The sequence below is a fragment of the Vipera berus genome (genome assembly GCF_964194415.1).
Source record: "Vipera berus genome assembly, chromosome: 2".
NCBI lineage: Eukaryota > Metazoa > Chordata > Lepidosauria > Squamata > Viperidae > Vipera > Vipera berus.
In genome coordinates this window covers 115,282,397-115,304,974 of record NC_138203.1, presented here as the reverse complement: position 1 = coordinate 115,304,974, position 22,578 = coordinate 115,282,397, and the positions used below count along the sequence as shown (strand labels likewise).

At 43.0% G+C, this 22,578-nt stretch overlaps 1 protein-coding gene across 3 annotated transcripts in view; it reads right to left on the bottom strand.

Annotated features, from left to right (window-relative positions):
- LDLR (low density lipoprotein receptor) overlaps positions 1 to 22,578 on the bottom strand; it is a 38,009-nt gene that overhangs the window by 14,924 nt on the left and 507 nt on the right. Inside the window, exons 2-8 of one of the 3 annotated variants that reach the window (XM_081318190.1) lie at positions 13,082 to 13,204; positions 11,224 to 11,346; positions 10,031 to 10,408; positions 5,558 to 5,680; positions 4,920 to 5,042; positions 722 to 841; positions 86 to 211 (exon numbers count right to left, since the gene is read on the bottom strand). In XM_081318190.1, the coding sequence (XP_081174316.1) occupies positions 86 to 211; positions 722 to 841; positions 4,920 to 5,042; positions 5,558 to 5,680; positions 10,031 to 10,408; positions 11,224 to 11,346; positions 13,082 to 13,204 (1,116 nt within the window). The remainder of the gene's footprint in view (positions 1 to 85; positions 212 to 721; positions 842 to 4,919; positions 5,043 to 5,557; positions 5,681 to 10,030; positions 10,409 to 11,223; positions 11,347 to 13,081; positions 13,205 to 22,578) is intronic. The other 2 variants (XM_081318191.1, XM_081318192.1) reach the window with 2 other exon arrangements.

Below are 22,578 nucleotides of genomic sequence, written 5' to 3'. Positions count from 1 at the left end.
CCCTTACACATACACATAAACAAAACAGTCAAAGGTTTTCCAAACGTTTTTACCAGTACTCTACACAGACAGAATCCAGACTTACCAATTGCTTTGCAAGCTTTGGTAGTTGGATCAAGTTGATATCCTTCTTTACATTCACATTTATAGCTTCCTTTCAGGTTCACACAGACTTGACTACAGGCATCAGGGTTGAGACACTCATCAATATCTACAAAGTCAAGATGATGTTGCTAAGCATTCAAATAGGTCATTTCTGTGGTCAATTTTTTGTTGAAAAAGACTGTATGTGCTTTGTGAAAGCAAGGGTATTTCCCATGATATCAAGGTTTGCTTCTTCAGCTCTGACTGTGGAACAGAAAGATTTATATTCCTTGCATATAATATAAATATAAAGGAATCCATCATCCAGTCAGAGCTGAAGAAGCTTTTTGGATGAGAAGTGAAATGTCTTTAAAGAAAAACAAGAAAGTCCAGTTGCCTCTTGAAAAAGCACCTTTGGGACAAACATGACTTGGATGACTGAGAATCTCCATAGATTCTTCATCAGGTATAAATTCTCATCTCTGAAATGTTAATTTAAAAATCTGTTCATCATCGTTATCAATGCTTGCTAGAGATGAGGATTACATTAACAACACATCCAGAGGCTAAAAAGTTGGGAAAACTAGCATTAAATCAAATGCTTCTTACAGAAAATTGAATGTCAGGACCTCCTTACCTTCACATTTTCTTTGGTCAATCAGCTGGAAGCCTTCAGGGCATAAACATTCATATCCAATTTTGAGGTCATTACATATATGGGAACAACCCCCCTTATTAGCCAAACATTCATTAGTTCCTGGAAAGACAGCAAGAGTATATTATGGAACTGATCTCAGAGAAACAACCTTGAAGTTCTTTTAATCTTTTCAAATTTCTGCAAACCTTTAACATTCTGCAAAATTTTACCTAAGGATACATTTACAAAGAGATCTCCTAAGCAATTTGAATTTCTTTTTAATTAATACAATTTTATTAATGGGTTTTTTTGTTTAAAAAAAAAGACAAAATAATATGAATTAATATAAAGTAATAAAAAGAAAAAATAGGAAAAAAAATGAAAAGAAAGCTAGAAGGGCAACAGAAAAATAGAAAAAAAGATAAAGACGTAATTTCTGATTTTCTTTACAACACTGATAAGTACATTTAGAAGTTTACCTCCTCTTTCTACAACATGTCTAATATTTAAAACAATAAAGTGTAAATTTCATTTTTTTCCTTTTTCATGCAAAATATCAGTAAGGGGGGTTTTCAGTCAGGAATAAATGTAGATACTGTCTTTTCACTGATCAGAGCAGACAAGTTTAACCATTTCAGCAAGTTCTATCATTATCATTTTCATTTTCACCAATGATTCCTCCATTGTGGGTACAAGTAGTCCTCGACTTATGATCATTTGTGTTCAAAATTACGATGGTACTGAACGAAGAGACTTACGACCTGTATCTGAAGTTATGGCCACTGCATGGTCACAAGAACAAAATGTGAGTGCTTGAGAATCTACTCACCCTTAGACTGATTGTAGAGACACTGCAGCTCCTGCAGCCTATCTTACCCCCCATCCCATCCTGCTGGGTGCCTTGGGCCTGTCATCCATCTGTCTGGGTCCCACAGGCCTTGAGCCTGCTTCCCTCCCCACTAGGTCCCATACCCTTTGGCCTCCTGTCACACCTAGTTACCTTTTCCAAGGATTGCCTTCCTATATAGAGATTACATGGTGTTATCCTGGAAGTGGGCACCATTTTGGAGGTAGCTGTAGTTCTTGAGATCTGAGAATTGTGGCCATTCCCAAAATGGCCCTCACTTTGGAGACAGTACTACGAGGCTTCTGTATTAGAAGGCTGGGCAAAAAGGAAAACTGGAGTAAGCCATGAAGGAGACCAAGAGTGTGGGATCGATTGGGGTAGGAATCTGTGCAAGGAGTGCTTTGGGATAGGGGAGGGTTTGGTAGTCACGTATGAGCTTGGGAGGTGCTGTAATGTGTTCCTGTGCCAGGCCTCCCATGGTGTCATGGTTCGGATTAATGAGACAGTTCAAACAACATTCAGGCATTGTTTTTCTAAAAGTCTATAATGAGAGCGAAGCATCGGCACTCATGGATGGATGCCAGAATTTGAAATCTCCTCCCCTAAACCCATCATTATCATGCACAACTCCCTTCCTTAATTACATGTCATTAATCACATTCTCTAATTAGCCCAAAACGCAAGCTTCACTTTTGTTATCTTGCACGCCATTCTTATCTTATACATCCGATTAGCATACTCCTCCCCCCAACTTCTTTATATTCAGAGCAAGCAGTTTAAAGAAAAAGGCTGCCTCTTATATTGTCGGAGCAAAAACATCCAATGTTTGCAGTGTTGACATCTGCCCCCCCTTACAAAAAGAACAGATCCTGTAATGTAAACAAATACAAGTTAGGAGCTGGCTTTTGGTTTGCTGGGGTTTATTTCATGAAACTTTTTCATGAGTCCGTCAGCCTTCACATCGCTAGATTTCACCCAAGTAGCTTCAGACAGTGAGCACCCCTTCCATTGTACTAGGTACTGCAATTCCCCTTTAAAGATTCTAGAGTCAGGAATCCTTTTCACTTCATTGTGTCTCTGACCCGCTACTACGAGGGGCCCGGGTGCCTTCTTAGGGGGTGGTCTTAAGGTGGAGGCCCGAAAAGGTTTCAGTAGGCTGCAAAGGAAGACAGGGTGAACTTTCCCTAAAAGCCAAGGGAGTTTTAATTATACTGTGACGGGGTTAATGATCCTTACGATGGGGAAAGGCCCCAAGAATTTCGGTCCTAATTTCTTGCTGGGTAACTTGAGGTGTAAGTATTTAGTTGACAGGTAAACCTTTTCCCCAACTTGGAATGTTCTTTGGGGAGCCCTCTTTTTATCACCCTGTTTTTTATAAGTCTCAGAAGTCTTTTTAATGCCTTTTTGTGTTTCTCCAAACTTCTTCCCCACCCCTCACCCATTGATCAAGTGTCTGGGAAGCGGAGGGCAACTGAGAGTATTCAGGCATTGGGCTGAACTCTTTTCCTGTGTCTACTCTGAAAGGCATGAATGTAGCCAGTGCTGCTGTGAACATAATTATTGTAGGCCACCTCGGTGAAAGGGAGGAGGTCAATCCAGCTTGTCTGTTGGTAGGAAACAGCATCTGAGATATTGCTCCACCATTTTGTTAGCGGATTCTGCAGCCCCATTGGTAGCTGGATGAAAAGCAGATGTTAAGTCTTGAGATGATCCAATTAGTTTAAGGAAATTCCTCCAAAATTTTGCTGTGAACTGAACTCCTCTATCCGAAATTATTCGCTTAGGGGCGCCGTGTAGTCAGTAGATATGTTTCAGGACGTTTAGTCAGTCATTGGGCAGATGGGAGTCCTTTGCAGGCGATAAAATGAGCCTGCTTTGAAAACAGGTCTATCACAGTCCAGATGACAGTATTTCCTCTACTTTCGGGTAGATCTACAGTAAAGTCCACGGCTGAGAAGGGTCTGCCACCAGCCGCAGTAGCCCAGGGGTTTTCGCTGGAATTCTTTTAATTGTGGCACATACAGTACAACTCCTAACATAGTTTTCTACATCTCGTTTTAGCCCTGGCCAACAAAATTGCTGGCGGATGAGGTGTAGTTTTTAAATATCCGAAGTGTCCAGTCTGTTTTACATCATGGCTGTGTTTCAGAGCATTGAGACGAAGGGGTTTCAGGTAGATACAGTTTCTCCCCCCCCCCCTTGTATGCCAAACCATCCCTGCATGTTAGGGAGGTTTGATCTTTGAATCATTGATTGGTGAGGAGCTCTCGTTTTATCTTATTCACTCCCGGGTCATCAGGATTAGGGGTTCTGCAAGGTGTGAGTTGTGCCGCAGGTTATGAACTGGGGTTAATTGCCTCGTTGTCCTCTTCGTATTCGCTTTAGTACTGGGGCAATCGGGACAGCGCATCAGCTAAGAAGTTAAAGTACTGTGCCCACCGCACTTGTTTTGGGGACAGTTTGCGGGAGGTCTTCAGTGCCTCTCTGTTTTTGTGATCTGTCCATACTTCAAATGGCACCTTGCTCCCCTCTAGTGTCACCAGTTTAACAGGCTCCACCTAATGGCGAAGGCCTCCTGCTCCCAGATTGCCCATCTCCTCTTGCTTTCAGTGAATTTTTTGGAGGTGTAGGCACAGGGTTGTAGGATTCCACTTTTGTTCTTTTGCACTAATACAGCTCCAACTGCAATGTCGCTGGCGTCAGCTTGGATTACAAAGAGTTCCCCTGGGCAGGGGTGCTTTAGAACTGGCTCAGCAGCAAATAGTCTTTTTAAATTCTCAAAAGCTGTTTGACAACTCATAGTCCGTGCTAGTGGTTGGCCCGGTCGTGGTTTCCCCCCTCCCTTACCCATTTTGAGTAGTTCTGTAAGGGGTAGAGCAATCTCGGCAAAAGAGGGAATAAATTGATGGTAGAAGTTGGCAAACCCTAGGAAGCTCTGGAACTGTTTGCGAGTCTTTGGGGGTTGCCATTCAATTATAGCTTTCACTTTGGCTGGGTCCATTTCAATGCCCTCATTGGAAATTCTATCGCCAAGATAATCTAATCAGGTTTGGTGAATTTGACAATTTGACATAAAGTTTGGCATTAAATAGTTTCTTTAACACTTCTCTCACCAGTCTTATATGGTCAGTCATATATATATATGTAACAATATGAAAATACTGGTTTTCCAATGCCTTCTTCCTGGATGCTCTCCAGTCTATAATTTACAGAACTAGTATTTCTGGGGGTCTGCTATCCAAGTACCAGCCAGTCTGATTCTGTTTAATGTAATTGGGGGAGGCTTCAGCCAAAGTCAGTTTAACAAACTTGTTGCAGCCACAGCATATTCAAAGAATATTAAATGCTTACGGCACTCCTTAAGAGGTTCGTCTGACCAATCCCTGCAGTCTTTCAATCCATTGCAGACCTTGTCCATGCTGATACATTCTCCAGAACTGCACTTATATACATTTGATCCCTTGCAAGTTGTCACTGTTGCAAAAGTAAAAAAGAAACATTGTTTAATCTCACTTTGCAGCTTCTATTTGGCTTTTATAGGAAAGCTGTTCAGAAAGTGAAAGTAAGCAGAAGAGCAGCAACAGACAAAAGAGGCATTTAACATTTTAATAAACATGATTCTCTATTTTTTTAAAAAAAGAATCTAAACTATACTTCATCCATAAGACATCCCAAGAAAATTATCATGCTATAAACTCAGTTCCAGCTTCTTCAAATAACAAGCTAGTCCTGGCAAATATTTCAGAGTGAATAAGCCAGTTGGGAGTCTTCCCCTCACTGTCCAAAGCCACTGTATCCCCAGAAGACCATCTCTTCCCTTGTTTGAAAATGTATTGCCTGCTTTTCAGAGTGACCTGCAGAGGAGCTTTCTCTGAAGACCTCAGGACTGTAGAGAGAACATGGCATGGGCTCTTCCACCCTGAGCAAGTTTCCCCCATCCCCACCCCTGGCTCTCCAGACTCCTACATAACACTACCAGTAGGGCTCACCATTGATACAGCCAACCTCATCACTCAGGTCCTTGCAGTCAGGCTCTTTGTTGCATTGCAAGCTCCCATGGATGCACATCCCGTCATTGCACTGAAATTCATCAGGTCGGCAGGTTGCTTTAACTGGGCAAAAGCAAGAAGATATTTAGAGCCTGCAACCATTATGCCAACCCAGTCTCTATCTCTGCATGACACACAGTACGGCTCATGTTACTTCATGGAACCAAGCTACTCAGAGCGTAAACTGGCATCTCCAACTCTCCCACACAGCACCAGAGCCAAGTAGCTCCTATATTCTTGGGCCATAAATGGAAAGCTGTCACTATGCAAGTTGAGCATCAAGAGTGAAGAAATAGACCTCCAGAACAATATGAGGTAGTTGTAGCTCTATCAGGAGCCAGAGAAAATTACAGGTAGTCCTTGTTTAGCAACTGCATCATTTAGTGACTGTCAGCAGTTACATTGATGAAAAAAGTAACTTTTTTCAATTGCTGCGCTTAATGACAGTTGCTGGTCCCAATTGTGGTCACTAAATGAGGACCACTAGTAGAGTAAAGCACTCTTATCAAGCCTGAATAGTTAGCCAATACCTACCAGAAGCTACTATAGGGCAATGTCATGAATAAAATTGGGAGCAAATTGTAAGCCATCCAGCATCTTGCTCAACTCTCACTTGGGTCTGGTTCTGAGAATACAAGCAGCATCTGTTCTGCTCAGAGTATCTGGCAAGCTTTATTTAAAAAATAACTCTAATTCTTATTTCTTTCAGCTGTAGTATTTTTGGAGCCTCTCCAGCTCTCTTTCATATTGCACTCTGGACATTCTCCTTTTATTTTGAGATCCTCCCGTTTCGATCTGGGTCTGCCTTTTTGCCGGATTTGTTTTAACAACCACCATGCGTCGTCTGACTTACCTGAGCACGGCTTTGTTCGCCCTCAGGGGGCCCCCCCCATCCTGGGAGCGACCCGCCTCACTCTTCACACCTCCTCTTGATGAAGGGCCCGATTGCTGGGACCCTGAGAGATGGTTGGGCAGGGGCAGGGGCCTCCAGTATAAATTTAATAAGAGGCCCCTGATTACCTTTTTAAATTTTTTGTGGGGTTAGGGAGGGGGGAAGGTTGTGGTTGGTTGGAAATGGGGGGTAATCCACTAACCGTTGGTCAGGCCAGGCCTGGGACAGATCGCGGGGGGGAGGAGCCGGAGTCTGCTGCCTCCGGAGCTCGGGAGCGGGTCGTGGGACTTCCTATTTCCACAACGTTAGGGAATGGCAGCAGGTGTATGAACAGAGGGCCGTATCGATGTCTGGGAGGGCATCCCCGCTATTTACAAGCGGTGAGGCGCTCCGACCCTCTGTCTTCACCCCAAGGCTCCGGGAGCGAGGATGTGCAGCCACCTGAGCTCCGGCTAGTGTACCTGAACGCCAGGTCCGTCGTTAACAATGCTCCTCTCGTCCAGGATCTGGTCGAGGGTGAGCATGCGGACCTGGCTTGCATCACGGAGACCTGGTTGGGCCCAGAGGGTGGTATCCCCCTGGTTGATCTTTGCCCACCAGGCTTCCGGGTGCTACACCGACCTCGGACTCAGGGTAGGGGTGGGGGAGTGGCTGTGGTTATGAGGGAGACCTTATGTCCGCAGGAGGCCACCGTTCTTCAGATAGTCGGGTGTGAATCTCTCTTACTGAGGTGTGGTCCTAGGGCGCAGTTGGGCTTGCTGCTGGTGTACCTTTCGCCTAGTCGCGCAGCAGCAGCCCTGCCTGAGCTTCTCGATATCCTCTCGGGGCTGGTGATTGAGTTACCCAAACTCATGGTTTTGGGTGACTTCAATCTACCATCCCTGGGAGGAGCATCTGAGTTAGCTCGGGAGTTCATGGCTTCCATGACGGCCATGGACCTGACGCAAGTAATTTATGGACCAACTCATGTGGGAGGTCACACCCTGGATTTGGTTTTCCTATGTAGACGGTGGTTAGATGATCTTGGTGGGGGCTCTCCAATTGTTATGCCCCTGTCATGGACCGATCATCATCTCCTGCGGCTGGTCTTCCGTTTTGCCACTCCCCACCGTGGGTGTGCTGAGCCAACTAGATGGTTCCGCCCCAGGCGCTTAATGGACCCTGAGAGGTTCCAGGCAGCGCTGGAGTCCCCACCTGCCTCCTCTGCTCACAGCTCGGCAGATGCCTTAGTGGAAGCCTGGGAAAGTATGGCCATGGAGGCACTTGACCGAGTTGTACCCTTGCGGCCCCTGACCCGGCGCAGATCCCAGTGGGCTCCATGGTTCTCCGCGGAGCTCCGGGAGATGAAGCGTCGGAGACGGGGCCTAGAGAGCGGTTGGAGGTCCAGCCGATCTGAATCCGACCGATTGCGACTAAGAACCCATATTAGGTCTTATCTCGCAGCGATAAGGGTGGCGAGGTCTAATTACTTCGCTACCCTTATCGCGTCCGCAGATAATCGCCCAGCCGCCCTATTTAGGGTGACCCGCTCCCTCCTTAATCAGGAGGTGAGTGAGGAACCCTTGCAGGGGCGTGCCAAGTTTAGTCAACATCTGTCAGACAAAATCACTCGGATTCGGACCGGTTTGGACTCCGACTGGGCAGAGTCAGACGATCAGGACACAGGTGGTCTTGTCAATGTTATCTGGGAGGAGTTCGATCCTGTAACTCCGGAGGAAGTGGACAGGATTATGGGGAGGCTGAGCTCCACCACGTTTATTGGACCCGTGCCCTTCCTGGCTGGTTTATGCAGCCCGGGAGGGGACACGAGGCTGGTTCCAGGCGGTTATATCTGCCTCTTTGAGTGAGGGTAGTTTCCCCGCCGCCTTGAAAGAGGCGGTGGTGAGACCTCTCCTCAAGAAGCCTGCCTTGGACCCAGCTGTGCTAAATAACTTTCGTCCGGTCTCCAACCTTCACTTTCTTGCGAAGGTTGTTGAGAGTGTGGTGGCGCATCAGCTCCCTCTGGTTCTGGATGAAGCGGATTATCTAGACCCGTACCAATCGGGCTTCAGGCCCGGGTACAGCACGGAGACGGCATTGGTTGCTCTGGTGAATGATCTCTGGAGGGCTCGGGACAGGGGATATTCCTCTGTCCTAGTCCTATTAGACCTCTCAGCGGCTTTCGATACCATCGACCATGGTATCCTGCTGCGGCGTCTCAGGGGATTGGGAGGCACGGTCCTTCAGTGGTTCTCCTCCTATCTCCTGGGACGCTCGCAGTCGGTGTTGGCAGGGGGGCAGAGGTCGACCGCGAGGCCTCTCGTTTGTGGAGTCCCTCAGGGGTCGGTCCTCTCGCCTCTCCTGTTCAACATCTACATGAAACCGCTGGGTGAGATCATTCGTGGTTTTGGAGTTGGGTATCATCAGTATGCTGATGATACCCAGCTTTTCATTTCGACCCCAAACCACCCCAGTGATGCCCTCGACGTGATGTCCCGCTGCCTGGAGGCGGTTCGGGTCTGGATGGGGAGGAACAGGCTTCGACTCAACCCTGACAAGACTGAGTGGATGTGCGTACCGGCATCTCGGGATATTCAGGTCCGCCTGGTGTGCCAGTTGCAGCCCTATCTACACCGGGATGCCTTAGTGTACGGTCACTCACGCGCTCGTGACCTCTCGTCTGGACTACTGCAACGCTCTCTACATGGGGCTACCCTTGAAGACCACTTGGAGGCTCCAACTGGTACGGAATGCAGCCGCGAGTTGTGTTGGGAGTTTCCCGACACTCCCATGTTACACCTCTGCTCCGCGAGCTGCATTGGCTTCCAGTTGTCTTCTGGGTGAGATTCAAGGTGTTGGTAATGACCTACAAAGCCCTACATGGCATGGGTCCAGAATACCTTGGGGAGCACCTGCGGCCGGCGTCAACTTCCCTCCGCCCAGTACGCTCCCACAGAGAGGGCCTCCTCAAGGTGCCACCGGTCAAAGAATGTCGACTGGTGGCCCCCAAGGGGAGGGCGTTCTCTGTGGGCGCGCCAGATTTATGGAACCATCTTCCGGTCGAGCTCCGGATGGCGCCTGACCTCCGCTCCTTCCGGCGCGATCTCAAAACCTACCTTTTTGAACAAGCTGGCCTGGCCTGATGGGATGGGGTTGGGTTTTATAAATTTGTTTTAACCTTTTTAATGTGTTCTAACTTATTCATGGGCATTGTTGTTTAATCGTTTTTAATTTTTGTATCTTGTTTTTTAATATGTATTGCCCTGTTCACCGCCCTGAGTCCTTCGGGAGAAGGGCGGTATACAAATTAAATTAATAATAATAATAATAATAATAATAATAATAATAATAATAATAATAATAATAATAATAATAATAATATTGTCTTGAAACATGCTACTTAAAATAATTGATATTTTATCCCCTTCTTTAGCCACAGAAGTTTCAAATCAAACTTCTTCTGTGAAGGATTGTCAACCACATGTATTATAATCTCCCTTAGTTTTTGCAGAGAGCCCAGAGAATGCTCAGTATGTGCTTACCACAGTTTGCCTCATCTGATTTGTCCTTACAGTCAAAGCTTCCGTCACACTGCCAACGCTGGTGGATGCACTCGCCACTCCCACAATGGAACTCCAATGGAGAGCATGGATTGGTTTTCTTGGCTCCCTGCTGGATTCCACAGAACTCAGCTGATTCATCAGATCCATCTTTACAGTCTGCTTCATTGTCGCAGGCCCAGAGCTTGGGAATGCACTCTGAGCTGTTGCAATGAAACATTTCAGGATTGCAGGTTGGGGCACGACAGTCTAATTCATCACTTCTATCTCCACAGTCATCATCTTCATCACAGACAAAATCAAAAGCAATACAATTCCCATTTTGGCATTGGAACTGATTATCTGCACAACGTTTAGGAGCTAAAAAGGCAGGACACAAGGTTATCAGTCACAACCTACATCTACAATGGGATACAAAGATTACAAATGGGTTATTCATTTCTCTTTATCAGGAATGAATATATGTATGTATGTATGTATGTATGTATGTATGTATATATGTATATGTGTGTGTGTGTGTGTGTGTGTGTGTGTGTGTGTGTGTGTGTGTGTGTGTATAATTTTTTGGATTGCTAACAAAGAATTAAAGGGAGACTGATATGGCCATTTCAAACTTATTTTGTTCTCATCAGTCAGCCATACTCTTCTGAGATTCGAACCTGGGCCGACTGCACATTAGGCAGTTGTTTTAACCTCTAAGCCACAGGCTCTTTCTCGCTTGGTTAGCTGAGAGGCAAGGGAGATATGTGTCAAGTATTTTAGAATACCTTGCCAGGCCCAAATACGGGCCAAACCTTATTGCCTGTATCAGCCTAACCTAAGGCCATCCACAAGCTGTAGTCACAACTGTGACAAGTCATTATTTTTGTAAATTTTTTGGATTGCTAACAAAGAATTAAAAATTAATAAAACTAATAAATACAACAGAGGGCAATAAGTAACCTTTTAGCTTCTATGCTCTAAAATACAAGACTGGTAGAATTTGAAAATCACAATCTACAAGACAGAATACATTCTTTCTTATTTTTAAATGTAATGGGATTCCAAATCTCTATCCCTGTTGGTTTTACTATAATTAAAATAGCATCCTTCAGTAAATGTGACAGTACCATCTGCTTTATGATGCCATTATGACACAATCGTCTCCATCACTAAGCCATGCAGCCCTGACTTACGGCAATTGTCTTCATCTGAGCCATTTTCACAATCCACTTCGGAATCACACTGCCAGGACATATCAATACAGCGATTGATGCGACCACCACAGCTGAACTGGGTTGAACTGCAAGTCACAGACTCTGAAAAGATACATACAACCCTGATTGTATTACCCTATATCACACAGCGTTGTGGTACTAAATAGCCTTAGCAAAGAGGTCCCTTAGGGTTGTTGTTCTCTGGCCAAAGAGCCTGGGGGAGACAGCACAAGTTCTGGTGTCATGAGAAAAAATATGGAAGTTAGTCAGATGAGTAATGTGTCCCTACACATGCTCTCAGTTAGCAAGTGTACATCACTGTAGGTAGTATAGTGAAAAAGGAAGATGACTTTCATGTCATTCTGCAGATATGCAGGAACTGTTACCTAGGCAAAAGGAGCTGAAGCATTTTTTAACCACAGAACAATGATATAACATTTAGAAGTGACACTTCCCTAATTCATTGAATTATGAGAAGGCAGAGGTGCTATAGAATCATTTACAAGATTCTGTTTTTATAACCCATCTTAATAAAAGTGATTTCACCCTTCCACTGAAGTTCATTTTTGGTCTGGTCTACCTAATAATGGGTAGGCATAGAAACTCAGCTATTCTGACATGAAGCAGTGTGGCTGATCCTTAGAGGCAATAATCTTCCTTTCAATGCCATTGCCGCCATGCTTCCCTCCAATTTTCTCCTTCAAGAACTGTAAAGCATATAACAAGGTTCCAGGTCCTTCCAAGGGAAGGGCACTTTTGCACTTGGGAGATGTCACTGTGCCATTCTATTATGCTTTGCTCAAAGATATTCTCTACCAAGATTTAATCACTTTGGTTCTCTCACCTCTAATCTTAGAAGTCATCTATTCAATCAGGTGACTAAGAAGCTGCAGCTGAAAATTCTTGGCTGCAGGCTTGGGGACTGGGAATGACAATAAAATCTGAAATCTGTATAATGAATGCATTTTTGATGTACCTGAATATTTTAATCAAATCTTTAATACAATAAAGGACTTGGAATGTCATCTGTTTCACTACAAAGCTCCGGATTAATGATGCAGGGAAATTTAGTCTAACATGCTGCCTACATTCAAGATCAGCAACAAGTTTCAAGATGGCTCCATTTCAAATACACTAAAGAGCAGGGAAGGCTAATAGTTTTAAACATTGCACTCGTTTATGTAAAACAAATTTTGCCATGTCATCATGTTGCTAGCATTCACAGAATTTTATAAAATGACAGTATTTCAAGTCTGTCCTCAGCATGCACGCATGCATGCTAAATTATGGTTTCTTTTCTGTTTTACAAAAGGTCCCTCCTCTCAAAAGTCTTTTTGAAGCAGTGAACTCCCACCCTATGAGACAAGATGAAGCTAACAGGGATTAACCTCATCTTTTGTTCTTAGTTGTTCCACTTCTCCTGGCAGTAAACTTCTACCCCTCCTTGAAACAAGCAGCTTCTCTGTGGGAAAAATGCATCCTCTACTTATGGTCCACAGGAACTTGGACATTAGTAAGTGGGCAGATTATAATTGCTAAAATACTGGCTGAATGCAAGTAAGCCAATATGTAACTTACCTATTTTTGTGCATTCATTTTGATCACTCGCTAGTTTACTGCTTAGTATACTGAATAATAGCTAGCTGTGGTTTATTCTGAACACCTTAGTTAGCAAAACCATGGCTTAGCATGTACAAATCCAGCCTGTATAAAAGAGATGTAGAGAGCCAGAGCATTTTCTTGTAGGCACAGATACTTGAAGACTGTCCCTTCATGTGTGGCTTTTGGGGACACTGGAAGAGGAAAATTAGCTCAAAATTAGCATTAGGTAACTTACTGCAGGCATCCAGGGATTCATCAGAACCATCCTGGCATTCAGGCTTGCCATCGCAGATCCATTTGTAAGGGATGCAATCTCCATTTCTACATTGAAATTCATTTCTTCCACACTTACCCTGCTCTGCAAAGAGAGTTTCATTAACCATTAGAAAGAGAAACCACCTATTCTTTCAGTCCTCACCTCTATACAGAGAACTTCTTAAGTGTAAATTAAACTTAATCATAGGATATTTATCTGTACCTTCACCACAGGATATGAATCCAAGTTTTATTTTATATATAATTATACACACAACTTTTAAAATTAATTCTAAGTGCACATCTATCCATTTCAAACTCCATGAAGGTAAAAGAAGCATACAGAGAAGAGACTGAAGACCTTACCAGAGATTTATCTAGAAATATATATTTCCAATTATACCCACAAGCAAACTGATATAGAGCAAGGTGAAATGAGACAATAATTGTGGGGAGATCTATTTGATACAACTCAAGGTAGAATTGGAACTCACTGGTATAGTGCACTCCTTACATATGGAAATTGAATCTCCTGAATGTCTAGGTTGGGCTGAAACTCTAGGCAACACGTACCCATAAGGATTGCCAATGTGGACCAGTGACCTAGTTTGAGGATGCAGCTTGTGAGGAGGCTGCCATTTGGGCTTCTACATGAAGCATTGAAAGCAGCTTTCATTTCAATGAAGCTACACCCTTCTTTCTCTGGCAGCTATGCCACTGAACAGTTCCATCTCAACTGTATTTCTTAGACAGTTTTCAAATCTGAAAAGTGGAGAGCTGCTGCTTTCTTAGCTGCTGAAGTATGCCTGTTTCTAGCCTGATTTTGGACTAGCAGTATCTCCAGCAGGGTCAGAAGCTTCAGAGCCTTCTTTAATGCCAGGGTTGACCTCTTGAATATGCTAAGAGCTCTGTTTCCCTCACTGCGAACAGGCAATCTCTTCCCTGCTCACTAATCCCTAGATTTTAGCTAAGGGAAAGAAATGACCTCGAAACTTGAGCCTTGGTGGAGCAGTGGGCTAATGCCTCCTTAAGTAACACCAGCTGCCTGCAATTAGTGCAGGTTTGCATCCCACCAGGCTCAAGGTTGACTCAGCCTTCCATCCTTCCGAGGTAGGTAAAATAAGGACCCAGATTGTTGGGGGCAATTAAGCTGACTTTGTAATAATGCCGCTTGGGGGTGTGTGAAAGCCCTAATAAGCAGGCATATACATAGAATGAAGGCTACTGCTAAGCTTGTAAGCCGCCCTGAGTCTTCGGAGAAGGGCGGGATATAAATGGAATAAAAAAAAACTGTTATGTTTGGTTACCCTGTTGTTAAACATTTTGCCATCCTCTCAACAGAAGCCTTATTATACGCATAGGTGATGTCATGTGGGCCTTATTAGAAGCTTAACAGTTTAACATTGCCATAAAAGAAAAGAACATAGATCTTCTTTAATTAAGAGCAATTAAGTAATACTTTAATCAAAGTATTAATTTGAGATACAAACATTAGTAGTATCTACTGCAATGTAGCATCAGGGGTAATCTGCTTTGGAGAAATAATAACAACAACAATAATAATAATAAAATATCATCATCATCTTCTGATTATACAAAACATAGAGGTTTCGGCTGAGTCACAAAGTTATTTCCCACTGCTTCCTGCTTTTGATTAGAGAGAGAAGGCTGGTTGTCATAGCCAACTGTACACATACTGAGGTGGAGCTTCAGTCACACCACAAATTCTTCTTACTTTCAAGACTGCTCATACAAAACAAATTAACAGAAGGAGCAGCGATCCAGACAATCACTCTATTTGCAGAACAAACAGCAAGCAACAGTCTGTTGGTCATTTAGCCATGGTGATACTGTTTGAAATGGACCATCAAAAATCACACTTCCCATATCTGCACTGTTTTATTCCAAACATGCGAACGTCCCAAGAGGTAGGAGAACCACCGTAAGACGGTGCCTCCCACTCCCAACCCCCGAAGACGCCGCAGCAAGATATTTTTTTTTAAAATTCCATTTATACCATGGTCGATGGTATAAAAAGCTGCTGAGAGGTCTAATAGGACTAGGACAGAGGAGCAGCCCCTGTCCCGAGCCCACCAGAGATCATTCACCAGCACGACCAATGCCGTCTCCATGCTGTACCCGGGCCTGAAGCCCGATTGGCACGGGTCAAGATAATCAGCTTGCCCCAGGAACAAAGGAAGATGCTGCGCCACCACACTGTCAACAACCTTCGCAAGAAAGCGAAGGTTGGAGACCGGACGATAGTTGTTTAACACAGCTGGGTCCAGGGCAGGCTTCTTGAGGAGGGGTCTCATCACCGCCTGCTTCAAGGCGGCGGGAAAACTACCCTCGCTCAAAGAAGCAGTTATCACTGCCTGGAGCCAGCCTCGTGTCCCCTCCCGAGCCGAATATATCAGCCAGGAGGGGCACGGGTCCAATAAACACGTGGTGGAGCTCAGCCTCCCCATAATCCTGTCCACCTCTTCTGGAGTCACAGGATCGAACTCCTCCCAGATGACATCGACAAGACCACCCATGTTCTCACCGTTAGACTCTGCCCAGTCGGAGTCCAAACCGGTCCGGATCCGAGCGATTATAAAAGTTCACAATATTGTTACAAATTTGCATCTTTAAAAAATAGGTTTGTAACCAAGTCATAACCCTCCCCACTTGTATCTCCAAATTTTCTTACCTTTTTATTAACTATAGACTAGTGTCTCTCAAGTCAGACTCAAATGTTAGTTACCAGGTTAAAGACAGGTTAAACGAGAAAATGAATTAAGCTAGAGAGGGATGATACTGAATGTGATGTCTTCCATAAGTTAAATTATAAAGTTGTATTATTGAGGTACATTAATTTTACATGCTGGCTGGGGAATTCTGGGAGCTGAAGTCCACACTTCTTAAAGTGGCTGTTTGAGCAACCCTAATCAATAGTTAATAATTGATTTTACTGAAGCTGAAAACTCTTTCAGGTACTTGGTTTATGATGTTTTGTAAGCTTAAGTGCCTGACATACATAGGGACAGTCAGAAGAGGAAACAAGCAGATTTATATTTATGCAACCTCAAGGAGTTTTTTTATACGAAATTCAAGTAAGGCACCACCTCCCCAGAAACCTTCAATATGAAACAGTGGAATACAGGACTGGAGTATTGTAAGCCAGGGCTTTTCAACCTTTTCACCCATTGTACCACTTTTAGGATATGGTAACATCCAAGTACCACCAGTCGCCTAGCAAGGTATGAAAAACTTGATGACCCCCCCCCAAAAAAGGGAAAAAGTGATGAAGTACAGGTAGTCCTAGACTTACAACAGTTCGCTTAGTGACTGTTCCAACTTACAATGGCACTGAAAAAAGTGCCCCCAAAGCCACAGCCGAGCAAGACACCTGCCTGCCCGCCTGGTGGCGCTCTTCCTCCTGTCCAAGGTTTTCATTGTTGTGAGCATTTCTGTTGAGGATTGGCAGAGGGGGTAGAGTGGGGGGTGTTTGGTTTTTATTCCCCCCATCTGCTGGGTGGTTGCAGCAGGTTTTGGTCACTTCACATGGCCCTGGGACACTGTGACTGTCATAAATATGAATCAGTTGCCAAGCATCTGAATGTAAATCACAAGACCCTGGGGATGCTGCAACATTCCAGCTGATCGGCGCTTTTTCTGGGCTCAGCAGAAGCACCAGGATTAGCGCCAAGCTCCAGCTGGAGCCTGACACTGATCCTGGCGCTTCCACTGAGTCCTGACAGCCCCAAAGAAGCGCTGATCCTGGCACTTCCGCTGAGCCCTGACAGCCCTGCAGCTCCAGCCATCTCTTGCTCAGCTTGTGCAGTGCTGCCACCGGTTCAGCTCATTCCCCTCCCCCGCTACTACTTTTCTAGGATGGTCGTGTACTACCTGCCAGGTGCCAATGTACCACAGGTGGTACCAGTACCACTGGTTGAAAAGCCATGTTGTAAGCTATTCTCCCAACAGAGCTTCCCAAACAATTATTATGGCTTAACAAAATTCCAGCTGTCCTTTATTAAGGCTGGGAAAAGTTGCAGATTCAAAGGGCAACATTTTATTCTTCAAAGATGGATATCTGCATAGCTACATGAACCACTATTTTATAGTCTGGCCTATAGTAAACAACTCTCCAGAGCAATTGTAAATGACCCTGGGCTGTAATATCCAGTATCAACTTATGTCTTCCATAAAACAATATCTCCCAAATTCAACCCATAGCCTCACAAAGTACTCTAGTCTCTTATATGCATTTATTTTATAAAGGGCATTCTGGAATGATGAGTTTGCAGTTGCTCATTACCAAAGGCTGGAACTAACCAGGGAATCTATTTCTACTGAAAGACATACACCCAACTCTTGTTTTCCTGGCCAGACTAAAGTGATTCATCTAATAGGAGTTCAGATTATGCCAGTTCAGTAGTGAAGTGCACACCGGAGTTGGCAAATTCTAGCTTCAGAGATGTCAATAGAACAAACAAATCACAGACACCACATTCAATTGCAGCTTACTGGGGAGCACATGCCTTCAAATCAGTATGCTTGGGAGGCTAACAAGCTTAGCAGCAATGCATCTTGCCCCAGGTCTAGCATAAGGTGCAAGCAAATGTGAGGCAGCTCCAGCAACAGGTAAATTGGTCAGAGGATTGTGTAAATGGAGCAGCATCACACACCTACCCTACTGGCAGTGCAGTATGCACAAGTCAGGAGTTACACTTAAGGAAGACTATTGTCAGGAGACAGAATGTCACCTGCACACACTTTGCAGTTTCTTAATTTATTCTGGGCAGGTCAGATAGACCAACATGCTTGTCATTCTTTCCACATGACTATTTTCTCCTTTCCTTTTTTATGTTTTTTATTCATTTTTTCCATACATACAATAGTAATTTTTCAACCAATGTGCTGTCTGAGTTTACATGCTAATACATATTTAATTCCTAATCCTTTCTTCTTTCCTCTTGACTAGATTTGTGCTTATTCATAAGGCAGAAATAAAATAGCACTATCCTTTTCTAGACCTTCCTGTCAAGCTCTTCTACCCAAATACTACACTGCTTCAATCTTTAGTTCTAATTTTACTCTAGGACACCTTTCTCTAACTAAATGCTTCCACATGGGCTGGGAATTCTGGAGGTTGGAGTCCCATCACATAAAGGCTATTATAGAATACCAACTTTTTAATATACAACTTTTTATTAATTTTCCAATGTTACAATTATATCTTTGAAAAACAATGTGGTGTCTGGGTTACAATAATTCCATTACATAAAAATGTGTATTAATACCAATCTCCAACTATTGCCAATATTTCCTCTCTTTTTTCCTTTAATACATACTGTCTCTTGTCTAAATTAATATGCTTCTTATTCTATCCTTCAGCTACTTAGTAGCTTTCTTACATTTATCAGTGATTTTATATATCTTATTTATTTTGACATTCCATCTTTTGGACCATCAATAACCTTGTAAGTTTTCCCAGCTTTAATTTTGCATTAATATTTAAATTAAACATTTAATATTTATCATTTCCCAATTTTTGAATGACCCCAATTCCTTTTGTCACAATTCCCAACTTCTAGTGTTCCAGATACATCTTAGCTATCTCGCTTCTATATCCACAATTAGTAATACAGTGCAATATTCTTATTTTCATTATAATATCCAAATATTGTAGATTCAATAACCAAGATTTCTCCCATTTCAGCATTTAATACATCCTCCTTTCTTCATGTCCACTTTCTCATATTTAAGCTTATAATTCCATTTCTTATCACTACATTCATAGTTACATCAATACACACACACACACACGTACATATATACACATACACATATTAATCCCTTTATCTAACCTTTATAAACAGCTCAATATTTCAATTTAATTATTGACATTCATACATCTAGGTTTTAATTAGCCAACACTTTTCTTTATCTTCACATCGTAACAATATCTCATATTCAAAATATGGGTCTTGTCTACTTAAATATATTCTATTTTAAACCTCCTAAATATGTCCACATTCAATTCTTCTTCAGTCTTATTCTGGCTTTTTTCCTTTGCCAAGTCATCTTGCATGTCCTTGCTTCAGGATTATCAAAGAATTCTTATATTGTTGTATCATATTGAGATGACCATCCAATCACCATTTTTGGGAGGTTGAGGGGTCTGGCAAAACTACCAGATCTTCTTTTTATTTTCTCCTCTTGACATAGTTGTCCTGGACTGTTTATCTTTTCTTTCATCTGTTTCTCATTTTGGTCTTTGAATTACTTCTGATTTATATAGCAGGTTTTTTCCTCCAACCATTTTGTCAGATTTTTTTCTGAATTTTCTCTTATCTGTACGTGTTGGGCGATTAGATCTTCTGTCAAAATATTTGATTGTTCAATTTTTTCTGTTGTATTCTGTATACTTTATTAGTTGTAGTCAAAGTTGGAGTTTGCTTATCTAAGACGCTTTCTAGTTTTCCCCCCAAAAGCTCTTATTTCATCACTGGCTGTAAGAAGCATTTGGTGAGTTTGATAAGTTATTTTCATCATAGCAAAGATTTTTTTTTTGCATTTCTTTCATAGTAAAAGTCTGTTCCTGGTCTTCCATAGTGAGGAGTTAAATTGAAAATTTTACATTTTTTTCTCATTAAATAAGAAACAGCTAAGACTCTCACAGCAGGTGTTCAAGGTTACATGAATCTTATCTTGTTTTCTAAAACATCAACCAGGTCTCTTTTCTTTAAGAATAGCACATTGCAATTTCAGGTTTGACCACAAGATGTCCCCCAACAGTTTAGAAAATTCCTTTCAGTTATTTCTTCTATTTTTGGAGGAAAAACCCAAACTTTCAAATAAAAATAGGGAGTAAAAAGTAGATGATCAAAAACTTTTAATCCACAGTTTTAGAAAATAAAGTTCTAGTTCGGATCCAATTATTTTTTCAACTTTTTTTTAAAAATCTCCCCTGTATATTCAATCGACACTATTTCTGGAGGGAGGGCTAAAACCCCCCTTCCCTCTCACAAGGGAGAAAAGTACTTTAGCAGCTTACTTAGGTGAAAAAAAAAGTTGAAGAGGTAGATCTCACCCAGTCTCTTCCACACTGCTTTAATGTTGCCTGGTGGTAGGTGTGACTTCGGCTGTCTGCAGCCTAGTGACCAGCCATATTGCTATGGGCGGTCTTTCGTCTGCCCGTTCGAAGGGAACGCAGGAACTGACAGGAGAGTTGCCGCTCTCCCGCATTTCTGTAAAAGCCCCTTCTTGCTGGTCACCTCTCTGGGGTGACTTTTCAACCCTTTTAGGGACCCCCAGCGATGTGAAACTGGATGTGGAAGACGAGTCGTCCTCCAAGCGTCCATAGTGGCTGCGTTGGCAAACCGGAAGTCTATTGAATGCCAGCTTTTGCCAACAGTTTCCTGATATTACAAGCATGCCAAAGCAAGATTGATGCTAGTTTGTTGTAAAATCTATATCACCTAAAGGATCATCTTAAACCTTTTCGTAATGTTGAGAAAGATATCATCAAACTACAACCAAGTATTGCCATAATGACCAAGAGCCTCCTTTTGTAAACATGACTTTTGTAAACATGTCAGATTATCGCATCAAAGATTTTTAATGCAAATATATCAGATAGATTCAAAGTAGGGGCAAATTGTCCTTTAGAACTTTGCTATCCCAAAACAGGTATATTAAGCAAGAACAAATTTCCTTCAATTATTAACAGCTATGTAGAAGAAAGTACAGAAGGTCTTTCTTATCTTTAAATATAGCAAACTTGGAGAGTGTGCCTATTTGCAAATAAGCACAGAAATGTTGAAATTTCTTGTCAATTTAACAATACATTTTGGAAAGATTTGTGATAAAATTAAGGGCAACTTTAAATAAGGAGACATCTGGGGAAAAGATCCTATTTCATATTTTCAAATCCTCCCCCATCAAAACATTTTGTCTTACCTAGCAGATACCCGTTTGTGTGTAGAGAAGTCTAAACCGCACCAATGAAGGCAAGGAGTCTTGAAAAGAGGGAGGTAGTAATCTAATCACGCTTTTGCAATGGGATGAAAAATTGATGTCTAATACCAAAGGAGCTCAACTAGGAGTCTTCTTTCTTTGGCTTAACATTGCCCAAAGAGAGCTATTAGATTCCCCATTTTCTTCACAAGCCAGTAGGCAAGAGGAGCATATGAAAATAGCAACCTCAGAGTGAGATGAAGTCAATCACTGCCTCCAAAGGGAAAAGTTACAGACCATACAGCCATTCTTAATTCCCACCAACCTTCCACTGGTTCGTAATAGAGCCTGCCTAATAAGTATGCTCATCTTTATAGGACACTTCCTTTACACTCCCTGAAATAGCAGCAATTTCAAAGCAGCAATATTTAGTAAATGTGCATGGATTCTCATAGATAACCATCTTTAAACACTAATGGCCTGCGGTTCCAAAAGTTGTATTTTGGGCATAAATATACATCTAAGGAAATCAAACGCCAAAAATTATATCTTTATTCTCCCCTACTGGGTCTTCCCGGTTTCTGCAACTCAGGGAAGGAAACTGACACGCCTGCCTCCCACCAGTTCTTTTGAAAAGGACTTCCATTTAGTAGCATGTGCTTATTTTCCAGGTTTGTCCTACCCACATTCCCGTTTCCAGTCACCTCCTGAGAAAGAAGTTCCGTCCACCACCCCTCAACTTAGACCTTCACCAAGTGCCATTCTGAAAATCCTCCTAGGCTCGAAGGCTCAAAGTTTCAATGATTTTAAGAGGATTTGTATGATAACAAGGATGTGCACCCTACCTGCTGTTGGGTAAGTTAAAATGCCCTATCACTATTTGCCTTTTTAAGGAAAAGCTAAACAATTCACCTCAGATCTTTACCTGATCCTTCAAGGTTACTCAAGAGAAGCCTCATCGTTTAATTGAAAAGCAAAGGGAAGCAAAGCAACTCCTAATTACGATATGCCCGTAAAAGAAGCGCCCCCTGCCTCTCTCCCTCCCCGGTGAAAGTTGAATCGCGAGGCCCCGAAGCGTCTGGAACCAAGCAGGGCTGCCACTTAATAATGGCACTAAAGAACCTCGTGGTGGGAGGGCCCAGACCGTGAGCTCATCTCTCCCGTTCAAGTTGAAGGGCGGAGTAACTAGCGCTGAGAGGAGAGTTCTGCCGCTTTGAATGAGATACCAAAGGATAGCTGCAACTAGTTTGGAATGAGGTGGGACAAAAAAAGAGGCCAAAATCTAAAGGTCGACAGGTTTATGGTTATTTTCTGTAAAACACGAACTAAACACGATGCACTGAAAAAAGAAAAACGGCTAAGTACCCCCGAATTGGGAATCCGGTTACTCCAAGCGGAGGGCAGCTTCAATTTTAAACCAGGTGCTTACGGACGAATTGGAACCAAGTTAATAACGAGTCCCGGAAGGGAGTTGTAGAGTGACGCGCGTTCTAGAAGCTCACCCAAGCCACGCGGAGAGGGAAAGTGGGG